This window comes from Entelurus aequoreus, linkage group LG23, assembly GCF_033978785.1.
Source record: "Entelurus aequoreus isolate RoL-2023_Sb linkage group LG23, RoL_Eaeq_v1.1, whole genome shotgun sequence".
Taxonomy (NCBI): domain Eukaryota; kingdom Metazoa; phylum Chordata; class Actinopteri; order Syngnathiformes; family Syngnathidae; genus Entelurus; species Entelurus aequoreus.
Genome location: NC_084753.1, coordinates 6,784,339 through 6,796,478, shown reverse-complemented (window position 1 = coordinate 6,796,478; position 12,140 = coordinate 6,784,339). Strand labels below are relative to the sequence as shown.

The 12,140-nt window shown below is 36.3% G+C and overlaps 1 protein-coding gene across 9 annotated transcripts in view; it reads right to left on the bottom strand.

Moving 5' to 3' along the window:
* LOC133640923 (NHS-like protein 1) overlaps positions 1-12,140 on the bottom strand; it is a 309,204-nt gene that overhangs the window by 43,544 nt on the left and 253,520 nt on the right. For 8 of the 9 annotated variants that reach the window (XM_062034628.1, XM_062034629.1, XM_062034632.1 and 5 more), the window contains exon 2: positions 5,545-5,697. In XM_062034628.1, coding sequence (XP_061890612.1) covers positions 5,545-5,697 — 153 coding nt within the window. Of the gene's footprint in view, positions 1-5,544; positions 5,698-7,553; positions 7,651-12,140 lie in introns of those variants that run through there. The other variant, XM_062034634.1, reaches the window with a different exon arrangement.

Below are 12,140 nucleotides of genomic sequence, written 5' to 3'. Positions count from 1 at the left end.
AAAGGTGTTTAATGGTAATACAAGCATGTTTATAGATCCCTTTCTTTCATGAAGAATATAAGTTGGTGTATTACCTGATTCTGATGACTTAATAATAATAATAATAATAATAGATTTTATTTGTAAAAAGCACTTTACATTGAGTAAACAACCTCAACGTGCTACAGTGTATTAAAATAATAATAATAATAATAAAAAGATAATAAAAAATAAAAATAAAAAAAACTAGAACAGCCTAATAGCTAGAACTAGTATGCATATATTTATAAAAAAAAAGGCTTTTTTAAAAAGAAGGGTTTTTAAGCACTGTTTTTAGCGGTAAAATTGAAGCAACAGAGCTGCCCTTTTTTTTTTTTTTTTACCATAAAATCTTGTTGTTTTAATGTTTTTTTGGTAGATTTTTAATGTTTTAGTATCTTACTGTATATGGAAAAAAAAAAGTACCAAAGTTGATTCAACAGTAAAAAAAATTAACCGTAAAATCTACTGTCAAATTTTACAGTCTACAATTTGATTGATGATTTGTTTTGAAATCATAAGTCAAGCAGATAATTAAGTACAATATTCAGTGTTTCCCATAAACTGCCAAGATACCTGTGTCGGTGGGGGCGTGGCTATGGGCGTGGTCACCATGACATCATCGAGTAATTTGCATAATTTACTACAATGATATGATTTTCTCTAAAAAGGCTCAAAAAATGTATACTTACTAATGAATAATAACAGTTTTGTTTTAAACGTCCATCCATCCATCCATCCATTTTACAATATATTTACAACACTTTATGTACATATTTATATACAGATTTGAACAATAAGTTATTCACTGAAATATATTTATTAATTGAGGTTCTTACAAAAAATATATCTTATAAAATATAAAAGCTAAAATGTCTCTTAAAGCTCCGCCCCTTTAATTAGTGCATACTAAATAATTTAACTTTAGCCTACTACTACAACCATATTATTTACCAGCAACATAAAGTGAAACAGAGGCAGAGGTGTCCTGCCACAGTCAGTAACAAATAAACAGAAAACAGTAGTGGTCAAATACAAATAAGGCAACAAGAGAAGTATCCTAAACTTCTCTTTTGTAAAGTAAATGTGAACAGCCGATATGGGCATCTACATCAACTATATGATTTGCCTGAGAAGCTGGACAGGACAAAAAAAATAAAAAAAATAAAAAATATATATATATAGTTTTTTTTTTTTAATTTGTGGCGGACGTAATTCTTTCGTGGCGGGCCGCCACAAATAAATGAATGTGTGGGAAACACTGGTATTTATCTTTATTTTAACAAAAACATTTTTGGGGGAATATTTGTATTGTGATAAGGTTGAATTTGAAAAGATATGTAATTGCATGCAGTACATGATATTAATGTCAAAAGGGAAAGAACAAATATATTTAGGAAGAAAAGGGGCAAGCGGTAGAAAATGGATGGATGGAATATTAAGCATTTTATTAAGGCATATTATTTCCAGGCTTTCGTGGGCCACATAAAATAATAATAATTAGAGATGTCCAGTAATGGCTTTTTTTGCCGATATTCCGATATTGTCCAACTCTTAATTACCGATTCCGATATCAACTGATACCGATATATACAGTCTGTCACGGTTTGGTTGCAGCTTGCTGCGAGGTTTGTTCTCCCAGGATGCAAACGGACTATTCCGGACAAGGCGTGCAGGTAAAAACATGATTTCATTCTCAAAACTCAAAAAGGTACAAAAACGGAAAACCAGGCGAAAGCACAAGGCGCTGATCGCACTTGGAGTTCAAGTAAATACTTAGCATAGACTATGGACATAGAGAACTTATGAAAGTGTGGCATGACATAAACACGACTTACGTAGTCCAGGCATGAGACAAACAATGACGCCAGGACGACTGACTGGCAAAGGCAGGCTGAAATAATGTCTCTAGATTGGAAACAGGTGCGCGTCCCGAACACCAGAGGCAGGTGAAAATCATAAGTCGCCATGGTAACTAAAACAAACAAGGGTGCACAAAAACAGGAACTATTGGAGTCTAAAACTAACAGAACATAACAAAAACATGATCCGGACCACGGATCATGACACAGTCGTGGAATTAACACATTATTATGCCTAATTTTGTTGTGATGCCCTGCTGGATGGGGGGGGGGGGGCTGCAAGGGGTTCTGGGTATTTGTTCTGTTGTGTTACGGTGCGGATGTTCTCCCGAAATGTGTTTGTCATTATTGTTTGGTGTGGGTTCACAGTGTGGCGCATATTTGTAACAGTGGTAAAGTTGTTTATACGGACACCCTCAGTGTGACCTGTATGGCTGTTGACCAAGTATGCTTGGCATTCACTCGTGTGTGTGAAAAGCCGTAGATATTATGTGACTGGGCCGTGCCTTTAAGGTTAATTGGCGCTCTGTACTTCTCCCTACGTCCGTGTACACAGCGGCCTTTTAAAAAGTCATACATTTTACTTTTTGAAACCCATACCGATAATTTTACGATGTCCCATTTAAAAGCATTTATCGGCCGATAATATCGGCAGTCCGATATATATATAATATATATATAATAATAATAATTGACACCTGTGTCTTAACACAACAATACAAAGTTGTTAGAATATATGATATATGACCATATCACACCAATCCCTTCACTGGCTTCCTGTTCCACTCAGGTTTGAATACAAAGTCTCCCTACTAACCCACCAGTGCCTCCATGGAAATGCCGCCCCTCTACCTCAAAGAACTACTCACCCCCAAATCCTCCACACCACACCTCCGCTCCAGACAGGCTAACCTCCTCCAACCTCCGAGGACAAAGCTACAAACAATGGGAGACTGGGCTTTCTGCTCCGCCACTCCCAGTCTGTGGAACGCTCTCCCTGACCACCTGAGGGCACCACAGACTGTGCATGCTTTTTAAAAAAGGCTTAAAACCCCTTCTTTAAAAAAAAAAAAAAAAAATTTTTACACTGCAAAAACTGCAATCTAAGTAAGATGAAATATCTCAAATAAGGGTGATATTTGCTTATTTTCTGTCTGATGAGATAATTCTTCTCACTAAACAGATTTTATGTTAGAGTGTTTTACTTGTTTTAAGGGTTTTGGTCCTAAATGATGTCAGTAAGATATTACAGCTTGTTGCTGAGATTTGATGAGCTATATTGAGTAAAACATGCTTGAAACTAGAATATCAACTGTTGCAAAGCTGTGTCATCAACACTCACAAGTATAAAACTACTTTTTTAAAGTCATCATTTCTTATTTCAAGCATGAAAAAAAAAAAAACATGACTTTGACACAATTTTGTCTCATAATTAAAACGGATGGACTTTGCTGTTTTATTTTCAATGAAACAATAGAAAACAGGTACTCATATAGTAGTACAGTTGGCACAGTACAGTAAACTGACAGTTAATATTTAAACATTTAACATTTCTAACTATTTTGAACAGAAATAGTTCATGCACATTCAGATAAATTCTTCAAAATTACAATTAAAACATTTTTGGCCGGGGGCCGGGCTGTATATATGCACACTAATTGACTGAAAGAGCACGCACTTGGCGCGATGATGTCATGTTATCCATGGAAAAATGCATTTTTAGACAATATGATTTGCCTGAGCGGCTAGGAGACCCCGAGAGTAACAAGCGCTTGCCTTGTTGCCTTTCCATTAAGAACAATAAACTAGTTTTTAGTGTAAGTTTGCCGGTTTCAAGAAATGTAATGCCGAGCGCATATCATTATGTCAAGATAATGGCACTAGCATTTACTTCATTTAAGAATATTTTTCAACATATTGAGCAAAAAGGTCTCTTTTTTTTTTTACCAAGAAAAGTGCACTTGTTATTAGTGAGAATATACTTATTTTAAGGTGTTTTGGGGTTCATTGAGGTTAGCTAATTTGACTTGTTTTGGAAAGTCTTGACAAGCCAAATTTTCTTGTTCTATTGGCAGATAATTTTGCTTAGTTCAAATAAAATACCCCTCATTTTTGATATTTTTGTTCTTGTTTTTGAACACTGACTTTTTGCAGTGTAGATCAGGGGTCACCAACGCGGTGCCCGCGGGCACCAGGTAGCCCGTAAGGACCAGATGAGTAGCCCGCCGGCCTGTTCTAAAAATAGCTCAAAAAGCAGCACTTACCAGTGAGCTGCCTCTATTTTTTAAACTGTATTTATTTACTAGCAAGCTGGTCTCGCTTTGCCCGACATTTTTAATTCTAAGAGAGACAAAACTCAAATAGAATTTGAAAATCCAAGAAAATATTTTAAAGACTTGGTCTTCACTTGTTTGAATAAATGCATTAATTCTTTTACTTTGCTTCTTATAACTTTCAGAAAGACAATTTTAGAGAAAAAATACAACATTAAAAATTATTTTAGGATTTTTAAACACATATACCTTTTTACCTTTTAAATTCCTTCCTCTTCTTTCCTGACAATTTAAATCAATGTTCAAGTACATTTACTTTTTTTATTGTAAAGAATAATAAATACATTTTAATTTAATTCTTCATTTTAGCTTCTGTTTTTTCGATGAAGAATATTTGTGAAATATTTCTTCAAACTTATTATGATTAAAATTCAAAAAAAATATTCTGGCAAATCTAGAACATCTGTAGAATCAAATTTAAATCTTATTTCAAAGTCTTTTGAATTTCTTTTAAAAATTTTGTTCTGGAAAATCTAGAAGAAATAATGATTTGTCTCTGTTAGAAATATAGCTTGGTCCAATTTGTTATATATTCTAACAAAGTGCAGATTGGATTTTAAACCTACCGGTATTTAAAACATGTCATCCAAATTCTAAAATTAATCTTAATCAGGAAAAATTACTAATGATGTTCCATAAATTCTTTTTTTTAAGTTTTTCTCTTCTTTTTTTTGGTTGAATTTTGAATTTTAAAGAGTCGAAATTGAAGATAAACTATGTTTCAAAATGTAATTGTCATTTTTTTCGTGTTTTCTCCTCTTTTAAACCGTTCAATTAAGTGTAAATATCATTAATTATTAATAATAACAGAGTTTCAGGTAAGTTGAGCAAATTGGCTATTTCTGGCAATTTATTGAAGTGTGTATCAAACTGGTAGCCCTTCGCATTAATCACTACCCAAGAAGTAGCTCTTGCTTTCAAAAAGGTTGGTGACCCCTGCTGTAGATATATGCATACTAGTTTTAGCTATTTTGCTGTTCTAGTTTTTATTTTATTTTATCTTTTTATATCTTTTTATTTTTATTATTATTAGTATTTTTTTTAATACACTGTAGCACTTTGAGGTTGTTTACTCAATGTAAAGTGCTTTTTACAAATACAATCTATTATTATTATTATAGAATATGTATTATGACGTGAATTTGCTTGAAACAAGACCACCAAAATTAGATTTGCAGTATTTCTTTTTTTAACATTAATGTTTCGACCTACAAAATAAAGCGCTAATAATGTGCATAAAATAATTTGACACTAACACTGACCTTCCGCGAATGAGCATGCCGTCGCTTCAAAGTTGCACTTGAACGCACCGCAGACTTAATGGCGCTTACCTCGCAGAGCGCTCTTCAGGTTGACTTTGGCCTGGCGGTGGAGGTCTTCCACGCAGGACGGCCGGGAGCCTGGCAAGAAGACGTTCTCCTGCTGGTGCCATGGAGCTGTGTAGTGAACCGTCCACTTGCTCTCCTCGTCCAGGTTGGACACCGCTGCAAGGGGGAAGAAAAAAAAATACATCAGGTAAGAAGATCCTGCGAGCTCATAAACTCGGACATTTCCTTCTTCCAGAGAAGCCTTGTTTGCGTTGAGAGGAAGAGGAGGTGCTTTGTTGCCAGGTGTTGATCTTTGCACCTCTTAACATGACACGTATCTGAGACGTCACACCTTATACACCCCCAGAAACTGACCAGCTGGTAAAGCAGCACCCGAAACTGCACTAAACTGCTCTAAAAAAAGGAACCAAGCAAGGTTCAGTTTAGTTTCAGTTCATTTGGAACATGCATACGATACAATGTGATGCATCACACATTTCCAGTTGTTTCATGACAGCTCGTCCGAAAAGGAGTAGGAAGAAGCAGAGCTTATTTAATCCTACCCCTTTTCACACCATAGCAACTTTATCCCATTTCCTTGACCTGTGTAACAGAACAGTGAACAAATAAATAATAAATAATAAATATGCCATAGTAAGCAAACAAATATTAAATTCATAAATAATCTTTGTCTCATTAAAAAAAAAAAAGGGTTCAAGATGTTCATCATAATTCTTTGTTCTGTGTACTTTGTGAACACTTGTAGTTTGAACAGTCTCTTAAACGGAATCATATTGGTGCTTTGTTTCATTTCTTTGCTTAATCCATTCCATCATTTAATTCCACATAATGATATGCGAAAGGTTAGATTTTCTTCTAAGGTTATATTTCTCCTCTTTTGTTGAGAAGAATTGTTGTACATTCTTGGGTAGCAGGTTATAGTTTGCTTTATGCCAGTGTTTTTCAACCACCGTGAGATACAGTCTGGTGTGCCGTGGGAGATTATCTAAATTCACCTATTTGGGTTGAAAATATTTTTTGCAAAGCAGTAATTAGAGTCTGCAAATGATGTGTTGTTGTTGAGTGTCTGTGAGCTGGGCAGAGTAACCGTGTAATACTCTTCCATATCAGTAGGTGGCAGCCGGTAGATGTGGGAAACAGCGGGAGGCAGGGTGCAGGTAAAAAGGTGTCTAATGCTTAAACCAAAAATAAACAAAAGGTGAGTGCCCCTAAGAAAAGGCATTGAAGCTTAGGGAAGGCTATGCAGAACCAAACTAAAACTGAACTGGCTACAAAGTAAACAAAAACAGAATGCTGGAGGACAGCAAAGACTGTGGAGCAAAGACGGCGTCCACAATGTACATCCGAACATGACATGACAACCAACAATGTCCCCACAAAGAAGGATAAAAACAACTGAAATATTCTTGACTGCTAAAACAAAGTAGATGCGGGAAATATCGCTCAAAGGAAGACATGAAAACTGCTACAGGAAAATACCAAAAAATAGGAGCGCAAGACAAGAAGTAAAACACTACACACAGGAAAACAGCAGAAAAGTCCAAATAAGTCAGGGTGTGATGTGACAGGTGGTGACAGTACACCTACTTTGAGACAAGAGCTACAGTGATGCATGCTTGGTTATGCTTTAAAGTCATATCCAACAATTGCCACAGTTTCTTTTTAATGATTTCTGCAGGTGGTGTGCCTCCGCATTTTTTCAACGCACAAAATGTGCCTTGGCTCCAAAAAAGGTTAAAAAACAATAATTCATACATAATTTTAACTGTTTGCAAATGCACCAAATCGTTGAATTTCAATAATTGTGGTTTCAATAAATAAAAGCTTTGTATGTTCTCTATATCCAACAATTATTAATTATTCTAACTGATCTTTTTTGGAACACCGTTAGTGAATGAAGCGCACGCTTGCAGTTGTTCCCCCACTTTTCTGCACAACAACTGAATATGTCAATAAGCAAAAACAACGCAGCCATCACCACCGACAACACGGAACACGACACCGACACTTACCAAGGGAGCGTAACCATGCCAACGTGGGGGATCCTGGGTGCAGGATTACTTCCATTTGGGTTACTCAATTCTAACCCAGATGAGTGTGTGTGTGTGTGTGGGTGTGTGTGTGTGACCTCCTGAGCTCTACAACTGGTGTGTCTGGCTGCGACAGAAAAGTGGAGGACTGAGAAGGAAGGAAGGGGAAGGACAATGAGAGTGTGCTAATTATCCATGCAAAGACGTGTACTGTGTGGTGTGTGTGTGTTTGTGTGCGTGGGTGTGTGTGCGTGGGTGTGTGTTTGTGTGTTTGTGTGCGTGGGTGTGTGTGTGTGTGTTTTGTGGGTCGGGGGAGGTAAGAAAGTTCAAGGCGGAGTTCCATATATGACTGGTCGTCAGAGAAAGTGTGAGACAAGGTATGTCTTTGATGTCAACGTCCATCAACTCTTTCAAGTCACCCACTCCTTGGTCTTGCTAACAACAACAAAAACAACAATAGAATAGAGTAGAATAGAATAGAATAGAAAGTACTTTATTGATCCCTGGGGGAAATTCAGCACCACAGTTCGCTCACAATAGACAATAAACACTTAGGTATTTTTTACATGTAAAAATATAAATACAGTCTATTATACAGCATTATTCACATGTGAATAATATAAATACAGTCTATTATACAGCATTATTCACATGTGAATAATTTAAATACAGTCTATTATACAGCATTATTCACATGTGAATAATTTAAATACAGTCTATTATATAGCATTATTTACATGTGAATAATATGAATACAGTCTATTATCCAGCATTATTCACATGTGAATAACATAAATACAGTCTATTATACAGCATTATTCACATGTGAATAATATAAATACAGTCTATTATACAGCATTATTCACATGTGAATAATATAAATACAGTCTATTATATAGCATTAGTCACATGTGAATAATATAAATACAGTCTATTATACAGCATTATTCACATGTGAATAATATAAATACAGTCTATTATACAGCATTATTCACATGTGAATAATATAAATACAGTCTATTATACAGCATTATTCACATGTGAATAATTTAAATACAGTCTATTATACAGCATTTTCAAATGTGAATAACATAAATACAGTCTATTATACAGCATCATTCACATGTGAATAATATAAATACAGTGAATAATATAAATACAGTCTATTATTTCCCGCATCTACTTTGTTTTAGCAATCAAGAATATTTCAGTTGTTTTTATCCTTCTTTGTGGGGACATTGTTGATTGTCATGTCATGTTCGGATGTACATTGTGGACGCCGTCTTTGCTCCCCAGTAAGTCTTTGCTGTCGTCCAGCATTCTGTTTTTGTTTACTTAGTAGCCAGTTCAGTTTTAGTCTCGTTCTGTATAGCCTTCCCTAAGCTTCAATGCCTTTTCTTAGGGGCACTCACCTTTTGTTTATTTTTGGTTTAAGCATTAGACACCTTTTTACCTGCACACTGCCTCCCGCTGTTTCCCACATCTACAAAGCAATTAGCTACCTGCTGCCACCTACTGATATGGAAGAGTATTACACGGTTACTCTGCCGAGCTCTAGACAGCACCGACACTCAACAACAACACATCATTTGCAGACTATAATTACTGCTTTGCAAAAAATATTTTTAACCCAAATAGGGAAATTAGATAATCTCCCACGGCACACCAGACTGTATCTCACGGCACACTTGTGTTGAAAAACACTGCGCTGAGGAATGCTGATTAGTGCAACTATCTTGCAGTGTTTATACTTTTAATATATATATTTTTTCATTTCTACAAGCTTCATTTCGATACACAAAGCTACGAGAAGTGGACAGACTCTTTCAGACGTATTTACAGAGGAATATTTATTATTTAGCACCTGCTGAGACCACGTTGTTTGAGGATAAATGTGAGAGGAGGCAGTAAACGAGTGAAATGAGGTAAATCACAGCAAATATTTACTATTTGTTGTTTACGAGCTGTAGAAGTAGTAAGTCACACATATTTTGTGTAGTTATTAGTCTCAACCCGAATGAACTGAATGCTAATTCTAACAGGCTAACGCTAATTGTGTTATGTTCTAGCTGTCGCCTGACATTTATTATTAATATATTGTTATTTACAGCTGAAATAGACATAAGGACTCACCTGACCCTCATTAGTTCATCGTTTACTGTTGGACACCAGGGTTTCCCACACATTCATTTATTTGTGGCGGCCCGCCACGAAAGAATTACGTCCGCCACAAATAAAAAAATAAATTAAATTAAATTAAAAAAAAAAAAAATATATAATATATATATATATATATATATATATATATATATATATATATATATATATATATATATATGATTTGCCTGAGAAGCTGGAGAGGACAAAATGTTTTTATATATATATATAATATATATATAATATATATATATATATATATATATATATATATATATATATATATATACCGTATATTACCAAATAGTAGCCCGGGCGTTTATTTTACAAAATGGGGTCAGACCCCGGGCGGCTATTAGGACATGGGCGGTTATTTGCACAAGGCTTTTATTTATTTTTGCACCAGCCTGCACCAGGCCATTATTTGGTTACAATGGTTACTGTCCAGTATTTTTTTTCGTACAAACAATTTTAAATGTAAAAGCTATTGTAAACATACAAACAAAAAAACAAGACTATCAAAAGACAAGAGATCAACAAGGACTCAACATGGCAGTACTGCAACAATTGTCAAATAGAATACCAATACTAAAAATAAATACACTTTTTAAATAAAGCAGCCTACTGGGAAAAATAAAATTATGGTACCAAGTACTCAAGTATTAAAAAACCCACCATCAAAACAGAACAATAATACTGTCACTTAAATAAAATAAAGGCTACAGTACTCCAAGTTTTAAATAAAGAAGCATACAAGAAAAATACAATTATGGTACCAAGTACTCTATAAAACCATCAAAACAATAATACTGCAGCAAACGCAACCCCAAATGCAACTCAACCCCACTCATCATCATCCTCCTCCTCTCCCTCACCCCCCTCATCATCATCCTCCTTTTCAATCACAAGTTCATTGAGGAACTGCTGTTCCTCATCACTCTCCTCCTCTTCCTGAACCACAGCAGCAGCCTGCTGTCTAGCCCTCAACAGCATCTCTCTGCCTGCCTGACATGGCTGTCCCTTCTTGAAGCAGTAAATGAGCTGGTCCTCACTCCCATCAGCCCACACACCTTGTAGGATACCACAAAGCAACATTCAGCTATGGCTACTGTTTGCAACACGGACACACACACACACACACACACACGATTAAGCCAGCCACTTGTTGCACCAAACACCACCCCGGTGTCACTCGCGGTGACATACAACTCCTTTGCCTTAATGCGGATCATTTTGCGGGACACACGGTGGTTCAGTCCACGCACGTGATGTATCCACTGACACAAATTAGCATCAAGCTCGTCGCTCACTTTCTTCCTACCTCCATCCGGGGGGGGGGGGGGGGGGGGGGGGGGCGTTTTCCATCGATTGCCGACAGAGATAGTAGTGCTCCCTTTTTTTGTTTCCATTCTTGTACACGTTTTGGGTCAACGTTAAACTGCCTGGCCGCTGCCAAACCAGAGTTCTGCTCCGCATACTTCACAATCGCTAGCTTGAACTTTAAGTCAAGTCAAACTTTCTCTTCTTCCCCCTTAAAGTATTCCCGTCCATCAGTTGTGGTGTACCAGTATCCTGTTCATTCAACTCACTGCTACTGTTGCTTGCCATGTTGAAACTTTTCCTCGTGGGTTTGTTGTGTGTTACGCTATATGCGGTGACCCATTACAATATGTTGATTACCCAGAATCCCCACGTGACGTCTGCTGTTACCGTAATGACCAGAATTATTGCACCTTTGCTTTTCCTTTTAGCTTATAAATTGGGTTTAATGAAAATTAAATCAATATGATTTTAATCTAAATTATGCAAATAACAGCCCATGGGCGGCTATTTGGACATAGGCGTTTATTAGGAAGAGGCTGTTAATTCACAAAATGGGCTCAGACCCCGGGCGACTATTAGGACAAGGGCGTCTATTTGCACAAGGGCGTCTATTTGGTAATATACGGTATATAATTTTTTTTTGTCCTCTCCAGCTTCTCAGGCAAATCATATAGTTGATGTAGATGCCCATATCGGCTGTTCAGATTTACTTTACAAAAGAGAAGTGTAGGATATTTCTCTTGTTGCCTTATTTGTATTTGACTTTATTAAATGTATTTCTATCAGAAACACAACATGTGTATATAACAAAGGGTGCAAAGTCTGCAGGCAGTAGGAAACACATGGTTAAGTGTAGGGAGTAAAACTGATGGCAGTCTAAAGTTCAAGATTTTTGGAGCTCTTTGTTCAGTGGATCAGATGTTTGATGAAGCTCTGTGTCTATCTACCACCACTACTGTTTTCTGTTTATTTGTTACTGACTGTGGCAGGACACCTCTGCCTCTGTTTCACTTTATGTTGCTGGTAAATAATATGGTTGTAGTAGTAGGCTAAAGTTAAATTATTTAGTATGCACTAATTAAAGGGGCA